The sequence below is a fragment of the Epinephelus fuscoguttatus genome, linkage group LG13, assembly GCF_011397635.1.
Source record: "Epinephelus fuscoguttatus linkage group LG13, E.fuscoguttatus.final_Chr_v1".
In the NCBI taxonomy this organism is placed as follows: Eukaryota; Metazoa; Chordata; class Actinopteri; order Perciformes; family Serranidae; genus Epinephelus; species Epinephelus fuscoguttatus.
The window spans coordinates 21,589,718-21,611,747 of NC_064764.1; the positions used below are offsets into that span (position 1 = coordinate 21,589,718).

Consider the following 22,030-nt stretch of genomic DNA (forward strand, 5'->3'; position numbering starts at 1 on the left):
CTAGCATCTCCCCTGGGGGAGGGAAACCAAGGAGGGATTCAGGGCTTGTTATTGTTATTTTATTTTGTTATTATACAGAGATGCCAGAAGTGGAGAGAATTTAGTTGGCTCAAAATGACTGAGGATGGCCAGTTGCACCCAGAACCCCTGATATAATTATTGGCCCCTCCACTGGCTTCCCTTGGCAAAAATAATTGGAGGCCGATATTACTGTCATTAAGAGGCTATGGCATGCTCATTTATTAAGCTTGGGGAAGAGCAGTAACATCTTGCAAAACAGATAACCTAAGGCATCCAAAGGTAGCAACCATGTCAAAATAGCTGTCACGAACAACTGGCGTGTCAATATCCAAAGGGATACCTTGAACACTCAGGAGGTTTCTCTCAAGATATCTGAATGAAAACAGGTTGTATGAGTACCCACGAGTGTCCCCTAAACTTGAGAGGGCTTGTTCCCATAAATCTTTTATTTTTACAGTCAATGTACTCCTGTATTTATCTATTTTAGGGATATATATATACATATATTCATTTTCCGTATTGGCTTATCCTGTTAGGAGTTGCGGGGAGGCTGGAGCCTGTTTCAGCTGACATTGGGCGAGACGCAGGGACAGGTTGCCAGACTATCACAGGGCTGACACATAGAGACAGACAACCATTCACACTCAAATTCACACCTACAGGCAATTTAGAGTCACCATTTAACCTGCATGTCTTTGGACTGTGGGAGGAAGCTGGAGTACTCGGGAGAAAACCCACGCTGACACTCCACCTCAGGGTTCGATCCTCCCACCCCGGACTCAAACCAGGAACCCTCTTGCTTTGAGGCGACAATGCTAACCACTGCACCACCGTGTCACCCATATACATATAACACATTAAAACATAAGTAACAATGTTAACTGCAGCAGTATTTGTCTTATCACATCAGATAATTAGGAATATTATCTGTAAAATATAAAACCAAAGTATGTCAGTATGCGACTCCTTAACTCTCCATATTGACATGTTTTCAACCAGCCTATAGACTTCAACAGCACAATAATATTTCTTTTCTATCAGTTACGGCTTGTGGTTTTGGCATGCCATACAAAATTTCCAGAGATGAAGAATTTCTTGGGGTGCCACTGAAGACAGCAGCGAGGCTTAAGGATGACATCACAGGCACTACTGCTTCTCTAAAATGAACCAAGACGATGTTTCAGAGGCTACCCTGACATTTCTCAGCTTCTAGTTACCCTTCATACAGAAGAACCTTTAGAAAACACGTAAATGTCACCTCCGCACTGAACTGCTTGGTGTAATCAATTTGCATCTGTGCTATTTTGGCTACTTAAGCTCCAATGACATTGCACCAACAGCAAGCATATTATGCAAGTCTGAACTTCCCCTTCAAACTGCTGACAATACTCTTCTCAGGAGACCTCTGTGCCTTTGTAAAAAAAAAAAAAAAAAGAAAAAAGAAAGATTGAATGAGTTCCAAGCAAAATGTTGACAAAAATCCAATCATGCTGCTGCCGCTCCCCTGTCTCTGCTACAGAGGGGATCATATTACCATAAACTCATGCTAATCAGCTGAACTCCCTTATTAGTAGAAAGAGGAGACCAATTAGCTGTTTATTTTGCTCGCTCAAATGCAATTACTTTCATGGATTCACTAGTTAACTTTAAATTTTCACAATTAGACTTTTACTGTTGTGCTTTTGCCAACAAACCCATATGTTAGTACTTTAACTGACAACTGACAATTACATCTGGGTTTAAAGAAAAACAATTTGAATTTACATTAAAGCAACATTTATATTCCAGATACACTTTTATCTAATCATCCTACTTAAAGACACTGCTTCTTATGCAGCCTCACACTATTTGTGGCCATAAATATCTCCTGCTCTGCCCCCAAAACATAGGAACACAGCCAAAGAGAATCCAAAAAAATTACGCAGTCTCTCATCCTATAATACCTCCTGTGCTGATTCACTTAAAAACATACCAGCCAAATCCCTCTCAATGAAAAAAAGTCTATTTTCTCTTAAAGAAGCATTTCCTCAGTCAGAAGCAAATATCTCAGAACCCAAAATAAAGCAAACTGCTCTTAAAACGATGTCTCTGTCAGCATAACATCTGCTTTCGGATGGAGATATTTTTGTTGATAGTATAAAGATAAGCATTTTAAGGATAAACCGTACACAAAGAGGTGCTTGATGTATCTACCCTTTGAAAAGGTTTCTTTTTTTTGTATCTTGCTGCAACGTCAAATATAATGTTATGTTCTGTCAAGTGTATCTTTTCTAGTCAAGAGGAATATAGGGCATAATACAAAAATCCCATCGTTAACACAGCCCCTATGTCGTACTGCGGAGCGTGTCAAAGAAGAGGATACAGTGAAAGGCCTTGGTAATCCACCCAGGGAATACATTAGCATTTGAAAACCGAACACTTCTAAGAAAAAAATGTCATCAAGCTTCATGGCTTTACATCTAAGAAGACATCCATCACATGTCGGCATCTCTAATACTGAATATTCCAGCTGACAAACCAGAGAGATGACCTGACAGCCCGATGCTGGTATCACATTAAACACAGTCAATGCATTTCTGTGTAGGAATTAAATCATTTGCCACACGACTCTGCTTTGACACATTTTTACGACCAGGATAACAGTGTTTTTAGGTTTAATAAGCGCCGCAGTGAAAGTTTATGTTGTAATTGTGTTAATTGATAACCACATCTAACCTGCTTCTTGTGTTTCAGCCGTTAAACCCACAGATCGAACAAACATCATTAAACCTGTGGATAAATTGTGAAATTGAGCACCCGAAAAAGCCCAAACCATTGAAACTGGCAATTAATTTTAATCACCACCAGGTTAGAATAACGACTCTTCACCAGCCATCAAACAGTGAGACATACCCTGCTGCATCTAGACCACTGTTTTGTTATTAAGCACAGAATAAAGAGGCTTTCTGTGCCATGCTGGACGCCTGCGGAGGGACCTTTAGATGTCCGTTCAACCAAGAGTGTGCACTGCGACCAGCTCATCAGGGAGCTACAGGCAAGCTACTGTCCAAAAATGCACCATTGTCTGGCTGTTGCATCACTCCGCTTTCTTTAATGGTGTGTTTGCATAGCGAGCAAGATAGAGAGGGAATGTACATGATACACAGCCAACATATTGGTCATGTGTACACCTGCTTTGCATTGCCTTATTTTAAAGCGAAAGGGTGCTAAATTCAGTTGTTTTCAAACAGCTAGTCTCCACATTGATCATTCTGAAGCCAAATCACAAGCCTCCACTGTGCCATCATGAAGAGAAATGTCTGGAATCCTATAGCAAGAAGCAAAGGGTGCCATGAAAGGAGGAAAGCAGAGTGTGGAGCACAGCCAAGGAACCAGTGGAGTGTAACCCTCTCCTCCCTGTGACACGACTGGTGAAACACAGGGAGATGAAGGGATCCATGGCAATGCCAGAGCCCCTCTGCAGCAGGCGAACATCATTAGGTCTATTAATGGCCTGCATGTTCAGGACAAAGTGATGATGCATCCAGAGACATGATTAGTCATTTAACAGAATAGTTCAACCCCAAATAAAAAAATACATATTTTTCCTTTTACCTGTAGTGTGTTTTATAAATCTAGATTGTTTTGGTGTGAGTTGCCGATCGTTAGAGGTATCTGCCATAGAGATGTCTGCCTTAAAATGGAGGTAGACAGCACTCGGCTCCTTGTGCTCTAAGCATAAATAATAATAATAATAATTTAAAAAAAATTAAATTAAAAAAATTGACCAAATTGAAAAAAAATTATAATGAAAAAAATGGAGAGGAGTCTTTGCTGTAGTGACAACATGAGACGTAAACATCAATGGCATCCTTCTCGGCTGAGCTGCAACATTAGCTAGCGCAGTGATGCTAGGTGAGCTAGCAGTAGATGCACTCTTCCTTCAGCGCAGTGATATGAATGGCAAAAAGAAAATAGTTCCAACATGAAACAGCTCTAAACAAGGTCTGCGGATTATCTTGAGTAACTAGGTCATGATTTCAGTAAGAGACACTGCTGTTGAGTTTTTTGAATGTACTTTTTTTGGCACTTGAGCACCACAAGCCGAGTGCCATCTAGTTTCATTATTTTGAAGAGAAGGCAGACATCTCTACGGCTGATATCTCAAACATTCTGCAACTCACACCAACACAATCCGGACTAATAAACAGCACTACAGGTAAGAGGAAAAACATGTATCTCCGGGGTGAGGATTGCCTTGTCTCAAGTGACCAAAATCAATATGTTCTTGTGACTGTCTTGAGCATCAGCCGATGATTGAGAAAATGATCTGAAAAGAAATGTCTGTCTCACCTTAGCCGTAGTACCATGTTCACAGCACCCTGAATGTTCGGAGTGTCCCCATATGGCTCAACCTGCACAAGAAAACACCTGATGATGAGGCAGTTTATGTGGTGCACTGACAGACTGAGAGATCAGACAAAACAATCACACTTTCTGTGGAAAAGAGGAAGAAGCTTTGCACACAGCTTGCACTGCAGAGCAAGAAGTTTTGGTAACTGCAAGTTTAACATAAAGTCAGAAAAAAAGCAAGTGGCTGCACCCTCAGCTCATTTGGTTTATTTTTTTTTTCTGAGAAATGTTTTCCATTTACTGCAGCTGCAGGGAAAGTTGTATGGGAAAAGAAAAGGGACAATACAAAAAGGTGCAAGGATCCATCATCGTTATCAATACCATGTTACAAACGGGCTCTTTGTATGGCAAAGAATGGACATTACGGGTAAGAAATGACTGCCGACTAGTTGTCACACTTAATTTCTGACTAGAGCACAAGACTACACCTCAAACTGCTTTGGCTCATTTTCAAAATGACAATAGCCTTAGAAAATGGGTTGCAATGGCAGTGAGTCTTTAGATGAGATACACCCAGGCACTGAGCTGGCACTGTCAGGCAGACAGCCATTTACTCTGAGTTATTACTGCTGAGAGCATCCCTCCAGGAGACCAACATTCACACATGTACGCACACACACATGCGCACATATTAGCCCACCTACACACATTGACAGACGGACGCACACATGTACAGTGCTGCACACGCATGGGTGTGCACACACACACACACACACACACACACACACACACACACACACAATCACTGTGGCATCAAGGTCATTGAATCATGACAAATTAGTGCTGCTGCTGAATCCCTCACCTGGGGATGCTGAATAGACAACCCTTCTATAGGGACATTGTTGGCATTCTCCTCATTCTAGGAGCAACAAAATGAGAGGCATAATTGTGCAAATGCTATTACATCCTTGGTAAATATCAAATCAGAGCTCATCTTATAAAGAAAACACAGGAAAGTCAATTCAGAGCACTAGACGAGGAGCAATTTGCTGGCTTTGTCAGACACTCTAAAACAGGTGCTCGGCTGTTTTGATTAAACCGCATAAAAATGTGCGCGGCGAAATAAACATTCATAATTGAGTTCATTATTCGTACACAAGCTTCAGCCCAAGAAGGCGAGTTAATTGCATTTCTAAAAACTGCCCCTCTGCCAAGTTATCAAGTAGTACAGCAGCAGAGAGGATAAAGCTTGTTTGTCTACGTGTCTACAAATAGGTGTTTTTTATTTGTAAATGCATGCTAAAATCAGTGCGTGAGAGGATGAGCTAACTTACGTCTTTGGCCTCATCTCTGACCCTTCGTGACTGGAGGGGGAAAAAAACATACACATTTACATTTTCATTTTCACAGGCACACAGTTATAATGATGATTTATTTCCTTTTTTTGGTTTCTCAAAAAGCCTAAAACTTCTACTGTACGATCTCAGTGCATTTTTCAGTTTTCCCACACCATATGTCTGTTTCTGTCTCTCTCTCTGTCTCTGTCTGTCTCTCCAAACCTATGTTTCACTTCAATGAAAAAAGTACAGTGCAGCACCCGAAAAGAAACAAGCCTGAGATTGATGAAACGGAAACACAACCTTGTAAAAATACTATCATCAACAACCTATTTCTTAAATCACGACTTCTGGTAACGTATTATTTGTTGTTTCATACATTAAAGCTGGGCAACTCTATCAAAGGGCTCTTTGATCATAGCTGCCGACTTCCTCCTGCCTCAAATCCTTGCAGCTATCTTCCAGCTCATTACAGCGACCTCATGACAGGCTCTCTCAGAGATAAGCCATCTGCTATCCAAAAAAAAAAATACTGACTGATCGGGGGTGGGGTGGGGTGGGGGGGTGATGTGTACAGGGTTATACAGAGGGGAAGTTGTGTAACGGTGTGATCAGGGTTAGACATGCCACATACACCTCAATAAGTCAAATTCTGAATTTCAATGTGCACATTGGAGTTTTGTTACATTGACCGATTTGATGTGCAGTTGAGGATAAATACAACAAATCAAGAGTAAATACGAAGGAATACGCTCTGCTGAGGCTGGCCGATGTGGAGTCTCACCTACCCTGCCCTGATTCACCGCTGCCTTGCCCTCCTCGCTGCCTTCGTCCATCTCGTCGTCGCTCCACTCCCAGTCTCCATCCTCCGTCTTGTGCAGGTGGCCACTGGAGCCTGGGACTCTCCTCACCTGGACCGTGACAACACACAGCCAGCACACTTCATGTTAATGATGCCATTCATAGTATATTCTTACTGAACATGTATCTATATTGTGATTTACCCATGATTCCATTAGGTTTTACAGGCCTTCACATTAGAGCAGTGGATCTTAATGTTTCTGGAGTACTGGGGCCTCATTACAGAAACGTATCTCAACTGCTTGTCTAAGTTTCAAAGCGAGGAAAACCCTGTCTTCTTATCACAGAAGCAATTCCTAAAAGAATAGATGTGTCCTATCCCATTTCAGACACCCTATGTGATCTTAACTTCAGAGAACTATAACTGTAAATTCTTAATCCGCACTCCTCCTTTCATGCCCATATCTATGTTTAAAATGTACACAGACTGCTTGTATCTTTGATTAGGGTGTTCCTATAGGTTACTCAAAATGGACATGCCATAGTATCAGCAGCTCTCACTTGTCAGGGGCTAGCTAGCTTGCTTAATTAATTAATTCAAATTATTAATTCATTCATTTGTCTATTTCAATTGTTTTTCAAAATTGTAAGTGTCATCATATAGTTTGAGGTGCCTTTCAATCATTGTATTTCAGTTCCTGTTGCTCCCCATTGTCATTGTTACTAACATAAAGACCTAACAACAGTGCTGTTGGCATTTTTGCCTGTTATTAGGCAGCTATTTTGGATTTCGGAGACAGGCTCTTCGCTACCCTTACTTATAAATCCTAACTTTGGAAATCCCTACGTTAGTAATAGCTTAATTCCTACATTAAGATTAGGTAGGGTTTTCTCCTAAATGCAGTTTGGAAACATGTTTCTGTGATGCCAAAAATCCCAAATGCCATCCTAAACTGAGATAAGATAGGATTTCAGTCTTGAAGAGTTTCCGTAATGGCGCCCCTGGAAGCCTTGTGATGAGCTGATGTACTGAAAGGATCTCCTCCCTGTTGGGAACCTCAGCTACATATTTTTGCCCATTTATAAAGTCACATTTAAGTCACTAAGCCTGTTGAATTCATCTGATGTTGCAGCAAACTTTTATTGTTGTAACACGATAAATAACAACCAGCTTCAGCAGATGGCACTGTAGCCCACGTCATTAAGGTTGAGCATTATGTTGCTATAGCAGTGTAATTTGGTATGTAGTAATAATGAGAACTGTGTTATCACATGAAAATTATCTCAGAAGAAAATATAAAATAAAGCTGGAAAATTAAAAGGATCTTGCAAACACAAGAAAACATTTTTCTTGTACATTTAACCACATAATATTTCACAGACCCCAGGTGCATCAGCTTAGGTTGTACTGATAATATCCTAATGGCTAATTTTCAAAGGTTCCTGGTGTGACATGGCAACATTGGTGATATACAGTACACTAAATACAAAATCACTCAGCACTCCAAGAGAAACCATACAGACGCTTCTAGTAACTCTATCAGTTTAGTAGGCACAGCTCGGGCACAGCTCGGAAAACTCTATAAATCATACAAAGAGGCAACATAAGAGAGATATCAAATATGACTTGGTTGCACAGCAGCGGTAATGTAACTGCAAATATAACCAGCATAATAAAGCAGTTAAAATTGGCAGAGTCATTGCTAAAGCCGGTAATTTGCTGCAGTCTGGGGGAGTGTGTAAGGCAAGCGACACACGACTAGTCTAGCAGTGTGAGGTGAGATATGAGAGCACAAAAGTGTTACAGAGGAGACAACACACAAAACTGTAAATCACTAGCACTAGGGTCATTGAAATGCCCCAGCGTTAAACAAGGTCAAAGTTAAGGACGCACTACCGCTCTGCTGGTGTCAGGATTTTTTTCCACACCTGACACAGAACCGAGGCTCCCACAGTTCTGCTCAGGGTCCTTGAGCAAAACAGACACAGATCAATGCACGCAGCTGCCACTCATTATCACCGGACCGACATTCATACATAAAAAAAAAATAGCTCACAGACAAAATATGCAGCTGACAAAATCATCCCACTGTACACATATGCCACTGTATTTGAGGATAAACAGAAACATTACTCAGAGAGCGAATGTGTTGATAGTGGAATACAACTGATAACACCTTCTACTAAAATGCCCTGTATTTTGAAATCAGGCTTCAGAAAGCATCCATGCAGAACTCCGACAGTATTCCATCAGGATTCATGCAATGGACCATACATTTCTATTCAATATCAATATTCTTATATGTCCTTACTTTTCATTATTTAATAAATCAATGATTCAAGCCCTAATGTCTAATCTTTAAACATTAAAGACTCAATTTCCCCATTTGGAAGCTCTATAGTGGGTGTCAGGGTGCCCTCTGCTGGTTACTCACCTCACATTACAGGTCATACTACAGCTTTTTTACATTCATATTTCAAATGCGACACAATAAGAGGCAATTTCCTGTATTTCTCACTTATTTCCTTTCTCTTTTTCTCTCTCTAGGAAACCATACCCGAGTTTCTCCCTCCGTTCATTAGATAAAGTATTAATCTAAAATGACTTTGCTGATGACAGCTGACCGGAGGATCTGCCATCTCCTTTTCATTCAGTGCAGTATGTTCAAGGTCCCATTTAAAGCTTTAATTCTCGTCTCTTAAACCCACATTGTGCTTGTTTCCTGGGAGTAGAATTGCACGTGTTCACCACACAGGACAAAAAGTACAGGAACATAACAAGAGCACCAGGGAACAGAGGTGCAAAGGGGGCGCAGTGCGGTTCAAAGAGGTCAAGGAGGTCTGAGAGTGACTGGACAAGATCTTAAAGGAGCAAGGCCATGGTTGTCTTTGTAAAAAGAGGTCACAGCACCCTGAGGTGACAATGTTTCTGCGGTATCGCATGTCTCTGCAAGCTTTGGGTAATGTTTGCTGAATGTATAATGTAGATGGCTCTGGAGGTCAAATCAGCACAAAGAAACAAGGACACTGGCTCTGTGGCTCGTACATTTAGTCCAACGAAGGTATCAAGTGAATCTGACATTACCTGGCTGCATTTACTGTGTATGCCGTCTATTTTACACATTAAACAGGGCTCCACACATAAAGCTAAAGTGGATTAATTACAGTAAGTGTCCAGTAATTGTGCATTTATACTTTGGGATAAATGGCTCCACAGCATACAGGTTCTCGTCTGTAGAAATTCTTTCACAAAGTGCCAACATTTAAGATCCAATCTCAAATAATTTTCCTCAAAGACATAAATACAGTCTAAATTGGAAAGTAGTTGCTGTAATCAAAAATGTGTTTTTCGTTTGTTTATGTCCCCTAAAATGTCTGAATTGTTCATCTGTATAATGTTTGTCACTAAAGAGGTGTTCTCACATTCCTCTACAGAAGGGGGGTGATGTCTGTGCACCAACCTAAAATCTGAGAATGAAATGTGCACTGAGCAGGCTAGATTAGGTGCGTCACTAATATGAAAGTCCATCACTGGATAATATGCAACTGCCGGCAAAGAAACCTGAAACCTCCAGGAAGAGCACACTTATTACACCTAATATAAAAGTCTCAGTCAGACAGAATATATCTTTCTGCAAACTTTGATTATACATCAGGTATATCATTACGTAATAACAATGTGACCATGTCAACACACATATTACTGTATGTTTCACAACCACTGATGCTGTGTCAGCTACAGCAAGTTACCAGCTAACATGCTAACAAACAAAAATAAACAAACAAGAGAAGTACACAGAGTGCAGATCTCCACCAGGAGGCTGCCCGGCCACTCAAGCAAAAAAACTCAAGCAGAAAAATATGCGAGTTCTCCTGCTAACATGTCTGAATGAAAAATATAGATACAATGAGGATGAATGTATTTTTCATGACTAAAACACAGCCACAAATATTTAATTTATGTCATTCATAACTGGACTTTGAACAGCATTAACTTGTCTGTAGCCTACAGCACAACAAAATAGGAAATAACAACAATAAAAATAATTAAAACTAACTACATTAGCCTACTTAGTTAATAAGAAACAAAAATATCAAGGAAGAACGACCAAATCAACAAATTCTGCAAGCCTACAAAATTGGGAAGGCAAAACGCTCTGGAACCCTGATGTTACATGATGCTGTGTAACGGACGGAACAAAACCAGGTAGCAGCCATGATAGCAGGAATGCAGCACAGCCGTACCTGGTGGAATTGTCCCTCCCAGCTGCCTTACTGTCAAGATGGCGGTGAAGATAACAAAAACAGGACAAATTTATCTTGTAAAGTCCCTAACTTTGGTGGATCATAACATACTGGGTCTGGAATCGGTCTGCAGATTCTACAGTTCAGACTTGTGCCACGACAAAAGCCAAAATGTGGCCAGTAACAGACAGGAAAGCTTGTTGTTTTAGCCAAACCGATTTCAGGTAAACTTGTGCCCCCCACCTAGCTGGTTGAGAGGAGTGCAGGGTCTGCAGTTAATGACAGTATAAAGCAGTCAATAAAACAAGATTTTCAACAATAGGGAATCATCGCAACCACATGACGTCCTTGAGCATACAGTTATAAATGTGCACACAAAATATGAGGCTGATTGGCCCAGTAGTTTGCCAGATTAGCTGGGGACAGACAGCTAGACACATGCACGCGCACACATCCAAACGCATGATCCCCTCTTGGCTTACGCTTGGCGGAAATAGTTAAAGATGCTAACTAACCTACCATTCTGATTCGTCAGCTTGTCGCTGATTTTGGTGCATAACACACTCCTCAACTGAGTCTGCTCCCTCTAATGCTAAAGTTAGCCATTTTGATGCACACTGCTCTTTCATTGGTCAACCTTGCACAAGCAGTGATGGTGGGGAGGTCGTGAGGCCAGATCCTGAATTCCTCAATAGCCCTTTTTACACAGAGATCATGTTGTAGGGGCACTATGAAGTCCCCACGTCATGCCGCCTTTGCATTTTTACACTTTGCCCAAGTGTGTGATGTTATACTGCATGCCTGCATTGCAAAAGCAAAAGAGGTGTCACGGGTGCTACATATTACACCACAGCATCGGCCTCTAGTGTGATACATAACAAATATGTTGGCAGTGCTTTCTAAACAATAATGATGGCATAACATGGCAATAATCATTTATCGTCCCTGTTATATGGTGGTGAATCTCATCCTTAGCTTGTGGAATGTGTAGATATTTTAGGCTGCTGTTCTTCTTCTTTAAGTTAGCTGCTAACTGCTAACAGCTACTTCTTAAATCTCCCGTGGTGAGTCGCCCACATAATACACCTTTAAAATGTCACACCCGTTCCGTCCATGGTCTTGTCCTACCGACTGTCCTTTTACACAAACATTGTTTGGGCGCTGTTACTACGCCCACTGTCCTCCCATTCCACTATCTTACCTTTTATACAGAACAGCAAGGCACAATAACGGTGCAATGCCTTTTTTTTAATTTGTTTTATGTGGGCTCACCATGTTAAACAATTTATTCATAATAGCAGAGTATTTTTTTACACACTTCAAAGTGTCTAGAAGGGGACTTTAAGTGCCTCCTCATTTACTGTTATGGCAGCTAAAGATGCCTGTAGTTACCACTTTACCCAACAACAAACCTCAACATCTCTATGCCCATCCCACAACAGTTGCCTCTCTCTTTATTGACACCCTGTCCTGTCTGTGCGTAACATTAACGTCACACACCGTAACAGCCCTGCTATCCACTATGCCCTCCATTTACTCCAGAGCAATCAGTGAATTTCCACCCCTCCACTTGTCCACGCTGCCTCCGGCTATGGCCCTCTGTTCCCATTTTTTGTCCTGGCCATCCAGGCGGACTGTTATGTGAAACCAATATCAGCTGTGCCTGAAAACTGCACTTCCTCCCAGTAAACTGTGACCAGTGGGCAACTGAGCGAGCAACCTGAACAATAAAGTGCTCCTCTCTGATACTTAGTGTTAACAATTCATTTAATCCTATTTATCTTTGAGTGTGCCACATACAGAGAGCCGCACTGGGAGCTACTGATGCAAGATGTCAGTGCATCGATGCTGTCTTTACTCTTCTGCTGCAGTGGCCCATATTTTTACATAACCCACACAACAGTTTAGGCATGAAGTGTTTGAGGTGCTGAAAAAAGTCAGAGTGCGTAGCTTGTGTTGACTGTAAATGCAACACTCTGGTGGACTTCAGTCGATCCCAGCACTCGGGCATAATTTGTTCATGTTTAGTCAATAGCGGAGTTATTTTACAGGGAATGTTTGTGTAAACATACCTTCTTCGCTCTCTGGGAAATCTTTGGTGCGTGACACAAAAGCTTTTCAACCAGATATTCTCTGTTCTGCAAGAGAAAAACAAAAATACAAATCAAAAATATCATTCACAACACAAAGAACTGACAGATTAAATTAATCACAACCTAACAATGAGTCACAACAATCTCATGTATTGTATTTCTGAGTGTCAGCACTTAAATGAAAGTTCTGAAGGTTATCTTACAAATGTTAAAAAGTTAGACAAGTGACTAAACCAGTTTCAATGCAAACAACATTTAATGTTTAATGTTAAAGCGATGTTCGAGCACTTGGTCCTGCTATATCTCATTCATAAAATTAACATTATAAAAAGTGCACTAACAGGTAATTCAAATAATTACTCTATTTCGCATTGCACATACTTATACACTAAGTATCAAAATGGATATAGATTTTAATTAGGTATATATTTACAGGTTTCTGCAATATGATGATAGATACAGTGTCCTTGTGGACTTTTCATACCGTATGTTGCTTGATATAGCAAACTATGCATAACCATCATAAATTAATAATAAACTCAACATACAGAGCTGAGTCATTGTTCAGTTGGCACAAGGCCATAAGCGTAACACTAATAATGAAACCAAACAAAGATGGCAAGTCATATATTTGAAATGAAACAAATACCTTGGCCTTTTGGAAGATTTTACACTTCAAAAGCTCTGCGGCTGTGGGCCTAGAGATAAAGAAAAGCACACTGTTGAAAATACATCACCACACAGCACTCTCTGAATGCTCATCAGGCGCTTTTTATTGATCGCAAATTGCATCAGCTCTCTCTGCACTGAAATATTTGGTAGATTTATGGAATGCGGGACTAACCTTTTGGCAGGATCCTTCTGAAGGCACATAGTTATTAGCTTCCTAAACGATTTGCCATATTTTTTTAGCACTTCCTTGTCTTCTACACCCGTCTCCAGAGTGGGTGGATCGTTCTGTAGGGTGAGCATTAAAACCTAAAAAGGACAAGAAAAAACAACAACTCAAAACCACCCTCACATTTCTGCAGCAACACAAATATTGTACAAGAGAACCCAGAATACGGCTAGAATTGTTACAGAGGCCCAAAAACCAAGGTGGTTTAGCTCTTCCAAATTTTTGTCATTACTATTGGGCCTCAAATGTTCAAAAAATCATGTACTGGCTCCATACTCCTGATGCCGACTGGTGCCACCTTGAAGCAGCATCTTGCATTTCCACCTCTCTCTGTGCCCTAGTCACCTCCAGCCTTCCCCTCCCTCTCTTACTATATACTAATAGTCCTGTAGTCATAAACACCCTCAAAATTTGGGTTCAACTTCGACATAACTTTGGATTTAAAAACCTTCTCCATCTAAGTCCCATACATAATAATCACCTCTTCCCTCCAGCTAAGGTAGACTCTGAATTTACTCTCTGGCAGAGATGTGGCATTCATAAGTTTAAGGATATGTACATAAACTCTATTTTTGCAAGCTTTGGCGATCTATCGCACAAATTTGGCCTCCCTCGTTCTAGCTTATTCCGTTATTTCCAAGTCCGCCACTTCCTTCAACATCATGATCCCAACTTTCCTTACATATCATCGCCCTCTGGTTTAGATGAATTGTTAAAAATTCCATTTGATTCTAAAAGACTTATCTCAAGAATTGGTGAATGTATAGCCTCCTTTAAAAGCATAACACTGACAAAGATCAGGGCAGGATGGGCAGATGAGATGGAGGAGGACTTGGATGATTGCACTTGGGAGAGCGCTCTACTAAGAGTGAACAACAGCACTTCCTGGGGGGGGGGGTTAAAATATAAATTTGAGCACTATGATTCCTTTTTATGTATTTTTATGTTCTATGTCGCTAATGCTCAATAAAAAGACATTTCAAAAAAAAAAAAATTGTACAAGAGGAAAAGAAACTCAAAGCAGGAAAATGTTTGTAGAAGAAATGTTGCGAGAAAACTTTTGCTCTTTATTAGTTGTTTGGTATCCCAATTACAGCAAAAGCAGCGAGTCAGAATGTGTTATCTCAAGTTTCTTTCTGTGCTAATGATGAAACTTCACAGAGACAAGTTGGTTTAGACGAGAATTTAGTAAGCCTAGAGTTTAGGGGCACTAATGGTGAAAGCTGCAAAAATAGCTGTGATTGGGACACCACACTGATTAAATAACAGCCAATAATAACATCCAGGACACTCACCTTCATGGGAGGGTAGCGGTGATAGGGTGCAGAGCCTGTTGCTAACTCTATAGCTGTAATTCCAAAACTCCAAATATCTGCTTTGAAATCATAGCCTCGAACCTGTGGACATATGATTACAATAATCTGTGATATTAAATACACTTAAATCTCTGGGGCATTACGTCAATGTCGGGATTTAAAGGGACAGTCCACCCCCAAATCAAAATACATATTTTCCCTCTTACCTGCAGTGCTATTTATCAGTCTACATTGTTTTAGTGTGAGTCGCTGAGTGTTGGAGATATCAACCGTGGAGATGTCTGCTTTTCTTGAATATAATGGAACTAGATGGCACTCAGCTCTTGGTGCTTAAAGTTCCAAGAAATACATTTGAAAAACTCAACAGCAATGTCTCTTTGCAGAAATCATGACCAGGTTCCTCAAGATAATCCACAAATCTTGTTGTGAGCAGTTTCACATTGGAACTATTTACTTTCTGCCAAACTACACCCGCCAACCATATTACTGTGCAGAAGGAAGCCTTCATCTACTTGACCTTATGCTTCATTCTACTTAACTTAGACCTGTTGTCCTCATCTGTGGACATTTTTTGTGTCATCTAGTGGAATAAGAGCACAATACACTAATCCATATAAAAACAAGATGGCAGCCATCTCTGCCAAGTCAGTCTGCAAATAACCATGACACAGAAGGAAGAGTGCATCTACTCATGCAAGAGAGGCTCATACTCATGACAGCCAACATGTAAACAACAACGTCCTCCTCGGCTTAGCTGTAACATTGGCTAGCTCAGTGTTGCTACATGAGCTAGCAGTAAATGCACAGTTCCTTGTGTGTGGTGATACTGTTCAAGGTGTAATTCGGTAGAAAGAAAATAGTTTCTACATGAAACTGCTCACAACAAGGTCTGTGGATTATCTTGAGTAACTGGGTCATATTTCTGGAAAGAGACATTATTGCTGAGTTTTTCAAATGTATTTTTTTGGCGCTTAGAGCACCACAAGCTGAGTGTCATCTAGTTCCATTATATTGGAGAGAAGGCAGACATCTCTACAGCTGATATCTCCAACACTCAGCAACTCACACTAAAACAATCTAAACTGATATAGTGCACTACAAGTAAAAGGAAAAATATTTTGATTTTGGGGTGAACTGTCCCTTTTAATCTGTGGGGCTTTATGTTAATGTCATGATTTAGGTGGTTAAAATACATCAGCTAATAGCATTACATCAAGAATTGGATTAGCACTAAGTCCTGCAGAGACAAGCTGAGGCAAATACATTTTGAATGAGATACGATGAACTTCATGATATCACCTGCAGCTACCTTTTTGTACGGATAAAGATAGACTCACCTGTTCCATCACCTCCGGCGCCATCCAGCATGGCGTGCCAACAAAGGTCTTCCGTACTTTGTTCCTAGTCACATCCCCCCCGGTGGATAGGAACGCGCTTACTCCAAAATCTGAAAATATAGATAAACAACCAGTGCCTTATTCATACCTGAATGTGTTGAATGGGTATTTCAGAATGAAATGGCCTTTTTAGCAAACACAAAAAAACCATAATGTCCAGTCAGTTTTTGTTAATTTAAAGTTCAGCTTTGTGACAGGTAAAGAACTGCAGCATGGAGAGTAAATATTGGGCCAAAAGTGAGGTTTTATTTGATATCAGATATCATTTCATTATGTTCTTCACCAAAATGATAGAAGGTCCACCTTTTACAGAAGACCTGCAAAAGCAGCAAATATCTTTTACAATTCTTTTACACAGTTTTATCAGTTATTTATTCAATAATGTCTTTTGTAATTAATTAATGTAGTCACCAGGACTTAAAAAAACTGCTAGCTTCAATTAGGTTATGGAACAGCGAGATCCATAATATGCACACCTGACAATCACGATTCAAGCGATTGGTGCTGGTTTTGTTTTCAGCTTCCAGAAATCAGATATCATGTCAACAATTAGTCAAGAAATATTACCAGCCTCATGTAAGACTAGCTTAATCTCTGACTTAACAACAAATACTATAAATATGCATCACTTTTATCATGAATTCATACCATCTGTGAGCTCAGTTTCAGTGTTCAGGCATTTCTGCTTTTGGTTTTAATGAAAATCTTGAGTGTCACAGAACAGAACAGTAGTATCGTGTTCAACACACCTGCAATCTGAACAGATCCGTCTTCTCCCAGTAGTATGTTCCCAGCTTTCACATCCCTGAGGTCAACAAAACGCAGACACAGTCAAACAACAAAGTCATGTGGAGCAGCATTGATTCTTCCATTCGTGCAAACAAGTCCCACAGCCCACCACCATCTGGATCTTTGCCCAAGGGGCTGATAGAGGTTTAATCGTGCCTCTCGGTGACCTTGAAATGCAAGGAGTTTAGACAACACGACAACAGCACATCTTTTTAATAAACAGAATGGCCTGATAAGATTCATTTTACATTTTATCCAGAGAGCGACAATATTTTATATGATCATACGTTTTATGAATGTTGTTTATTTTATGTAAGTCAAAGACTCTGACCTGAATTTAAACAGCCACATTAGAACAATTACAAATCAGCCGATTACCACTTAAAAACACAGCAAGACTTAAAGGATTTCTGTCTCAACAAGATACAGAAAGAAACTTGTTCACGCATTTATTTTTTAGCAGACTCGACTATTTCAATGGTGCCTTCACAGGTCTTAGTAAAAAAAATCAATCAGACAGCTGCAGCTTGTCCTGAATGCTGCTGCCACAGTAACACCAAGACAGTGCAGCACAATACACAGTTCCTCGTATCACTGCTGGCTTCCTGTGAGTCAAAGGATAGATCTTAAAATCGTATTACTTTTCTATAAAGCATTAAATACATCTCTGATCTGCTTGTATGCTATGAAATATCCTGACCCCTCGGGTCATGTGAGACAGGTTGACTCAGTGTTCCCAGGATCAAAACAAAGTAAGGTGAAGCTGCTTTTAGTTTCTGTGCTCCCCACCTGTGGAACAAGCTTTGTGAAGGTCTGCAAAAACTGTCAGCTCAGTTAAATCAGGACTTAAGACATTATTCTTGACCACTGCTTCCCAGTAAAGTAGATACATGACTTATTTTTAATGCATGACTATTTATTTGTTTGCTTTTGCTTCATGTTTTTCTTTTTTTTGTCTTTTTTGGTGCATTTTTTCCTAATCTTTAACTATTTATCTACTTGTTCCCACTTCTTTTAGTCTTTAAAATGCAATTCTAATGTTGTCTTCATGTCTTATGTTTAATGTATTTTTATGCTCCTGTAACACACTTTGACTTACCTTGTGTCTGTAAGGTGCTATGAATAAACTGCCATTTTACATTTGTACAGTTTCAACTGGGACTGTCACTGCTAGTTTCTTTTACAACCCATTTCTTAATTCTGATCATAAACAACTCAGAAAGCAAAATAAAAACAGCACCTGTCAGAAAAAAAAATCTAGTTAAAATGTTAAAGTATTACCTGTGAATCTGTCCATTTCTGTGCAGATAGTCCAGGCCCTCCAGGACTTCTTTTAGTATGGTAGCAATAATTGGCTCATCTAGCGCTCGATTTCTGTGGTCCTCTTTGTTTGTGTGCTTAATTATATCCAGCATAGAGCCTTGAAAGACACCACGGAAACACAGAAACATTCAGTTAATATTTCACACATTAATGAAAAACACAAATCAGCTGCAGCGTTACACTGAGTCATTACGTGATCAATATCCAGGCGCAAATTACTTCAGTGTCTGTTAATTGCTTGTTGTCCCTTAAACAGTAAAACGCAACAGGCAGTACATTATAGTGAGTAACTTCACTGCTGTAATTCCCTCAGAAGTGAGCGCCGTAAGCTTTTTACAATAGCATCCAACCAACAGTTGCAACTGCTGCCTAATGATTGTAATAAAGCCATCCCAAAATACTGTGCTGAACGAATATTTTTAAGGGATTTACATTCATTTTTTTCTAACATACATAATGAGAAATAGTGGTTGAAATGCTGATTATATCGCTTTTATTGATCATTTTATGCATGCATTTTGACAGTTATTTCTTGCCAGCTGTCACGTTTGCATACTTGATATAAATACAGATTAAAGGGACAGTTCATCAAAAAATCAAAAATATATTTTCCTCTTACCTGTAGTGCTATTTATCAGTCTAGATTGTTTTGGCGTGAGTTGCCAAGTGTTGGTGGTATCAGCCGTAGAGATGTCTGCCTTCCCTTGAATATAATGCAACTAGATGTCATTCACTCTGTGGTGCTTACAGCGCCAAAAAAATACATCTGCACAGCAATGTCTCTTTACAGAAATCATGACCTGGTTACTGAAGATAATCCACAGTTCCTGTTGTGAGCAGTTTCATGTAGGAACTATTTTCTTCCTACCAAACTACACCCACCAATTGAATCACCAAGCAGAAGTGTGCAAATACTGCTAGATCACTTAGCAGCACTGAGGTAGCTACTGTTACAGCTCAGCCATGGACGCCATTAAAGTTTACATCTTGCACTGTCACAAGCTCGAGTCTCTCGTGTATGACTAGATGAAGGCTCTGTAATACCCATGGTGGGTGTAGTTTGGTAGAAAGAAAATAGTCCCTATGTGATACTTCTCACAACAAGGTCTGTGGAATATCTTGAGTAACCTGGTCGTGATGTCTGCAAAGAGATATTGCTGTTGAGTTATTCAAATGTATTTCTTGGAACTTTAAGCCACAAGCTGAGTGCCATCTAGTTCCATTATATTCAAGAAAAGCAGACATCTCCACGGCCGATATCTCCAACACTTGGCAACTCACACTAAAACAATTTAGACTGGTAAACAGCACGACAGGTACAAGTAAAAATATGTATTTTTGAATTTGGTGTGACCTGTCCCTTTAAATATATGATGCTAACTAATGTAATCACTAGACAATTAGCTGTACAGCTGCACTATTTGTCACTTGCGACTACAGTATAAGTGAGTTATAACCCAGGCAGCTGTCAGATCGAAGCACAAACATGAAGCATCATCACTTTCTGACTGTATTATCAACCTAGATGTTGGGGATCTGGTTCCACGTAGCCCGGCAGCTGAAGCTTACCTCCACTCAGAAGCTTCATGACTAACCAAAGCTCATCCTTCACCACAAAGGAGGTGTAGTAGGAGACAACGTTGGGATGGTTGCACTGGCTCATCGCTTGGATTTCTTTCTATTGTGAGAGAGAAACGACAGCATGTGACATTTCAAGTTTTATCACATGGCTTTGTTGATGACATGGTGTGTTATTTGTGAAGGGCTTTGCAAAACAGACCATTGCTAAGCATGCAGTTCTTATGATAGCAATAAAATTATTTTTGAATCAGTATTTTGTGTCACATTTTCTTTATTAAGTAAGCATGTAATAGTAACAGGAACTGATATATATCTCAGTTTTTACAACCTTACAGCAAATGATTCAGTATTACAGCCTCTTAGGTGCATTAATGATTACCGTTATTCAGGCTCACACAGAACAATAATAATATGGATCAGAGGGAAAGTAGTATTACAGCATAGTGGTTCAAACACACTCTGTGCACACACACTTAGAAAATAAGCCCGTATTTATTGTGCTCACCAATAGCTCATCCATGCTGGTCTGGCATTTTTCCAGGTTTATTCTCTTTATGGCAACGCGCTCTTGTCTGGGGGTACAGAGGGCTGCCTGCACCACAGCTGTGGCCCCGCTGCCTGGAATCACAGCCACAACAGAGCGATGACAAAGTGGACAGGAGCAAAGAGCGTCTCAAAGTGCACACAGCTGGAAGACAACACTGAAATACAGCAGAACTCTGTGGCTTTGTGGTGTTCATTTTGGCCTTCTGTTACTCAGGTTTTATGTCTATTTTATAGTATTCATGTTTCATGCGTGCTGGCGGATATGAGCTGATTTTCACTACAGAGCTCCTTTTTTCTAACGTGATGTGTTGTTTACTCAGTTCATTACAAATCAGGCCACACTGGAGTGGTGAAGTTGTTCACACCAAGGAGCTGCGACACACAGCATATTGCTTTCCAACTGTTAGTGGCAGATAAGGAGAAGGAGAGAACACATGAGATCTGACTGCTTACCAGTTGATTGTGACACTGGGGGGGGGATCACTAACTCATCACAGTCAGCAGCAAACAGCTGTGGTGCTACTCCTTATCAGCGATGATAGGACTTGTCAGCTCATCTACACAGTGCATGCGTGTACCAAAAATATTCAGGCGACTTCCTTTTGCTCTTTTTCAGTACGTTTAAGATTTTAATTGTTGATGAATTTAGTAACTGATACTACTAAATTTAACTGATTCATGGCAGAACTGAAAATGAGCATTCTGCGACTGATGCTGGGACACATCACTTTTTTAAACTCTGAAAAAAGTTAAATTAAAGGAAGAAAACTGACGGTACATATGACTATTTTACAAATCTACAACAGGCATATCCACAGTCTCTCATGTAATAGTACAGGAAGACACATAACCACAAGGTTAATCAGAACAACATTCATAAAACACATGGTGTCAAATGTTTTTATTCTAGTTACGTATATAAACAAGACTTAACAAATGACTGAGCATGTATACGTTCACTGCCTTTGACCCATAGCTATTGTGAGAGTAAGCACTTAAACAATCAATCGCCAACTATTATGCTCTAAAAAATTATTCATGCCGTTAGTGGATAACACTTAAAATAAATACGTTTTTCAGTGTAAAACAACATTAAGTTTGTTACATTAACGTGTTTTAGTCAGTCTACAGCTTATTTCAAGAAGTTGGTCAAACTCAAAAAAATGTTCGACATTTTTCAGTTGGATGGAATTAAAATAAATAAGTAAGAATATCTTAAATAAATAAAATAGTTTGACCACTAAATATCAACACAACTTTTGGATGAATATTAAGTTGATTCAACTTAATTAAGTTTTTTTTTTTTTAAGGTCAAAGCAAATCATAATGGTTGTACTAAACTAACTGAGTT

General features: G+C 39.9%; 1 protein-coding gene across 2 annotated transcripts in view; it reads right to left on the reverse strand.

Moving 5' to 3' along the window:
- stk39 (serine threonine kinase 39) overlaps positions 1-22,030 on the reverse strand; it is a 34,823-nt gene that overhangs the window by 11,599 nt on the left and 1,194 nt on the right. Inside the window, exons 2-14 of one of the 2 annotated variants that reach the window (XM_049593849.1) lie at positions 20,639-20,751; positions 20,122-20,230; positions 18,511-18,649; positions 17,190-17,245; positions 16,381-16,490; positions 15,023-15,124; positions 13,674-13,807; positions 13,479-13,527; positions 12,809-12,874; positions 6,479-6,601; positions 5,688-5,717; positions 5,216-5,272; positions 4,354-4,415 (exon numbers count right to left, since the gene is read on the reverse strand). In XM_049593849.1, the coding sequence (XP_049449806.1) occupies positions 4,354-4,415; positions 5,216-5,272; positions 5,688-5,717; positions 6,479-6,601; positions 12,809-12,874; positions 13,479-13,527; positions 13,674-13,807; positions 15,023-15,124; positions 16,381-16,490; positions 17,190-17,245; positions 18,511-18,649; positions 20,122-20,230; positions 20,639-20,751 (1,150 nt within the window). The remainder of the gene's footprint in view (positions 1-4,353; positions 4,416-5,215; positions 5,273-5,687; positions 5,718-6,478; positions 6,602-12,808; positions 12,875-13,478; positions 13,528-13,673; positions 13,808-15,022; positions 15,125-16,380; positions 16,491-17,189; positions 17,246-18,510; positions 18,650-20,121; positions 20,231-20,638; positions 20,752-22,030) is intronic. The other variant, XM_049593850.1, reaches the window with a different exon arrangement.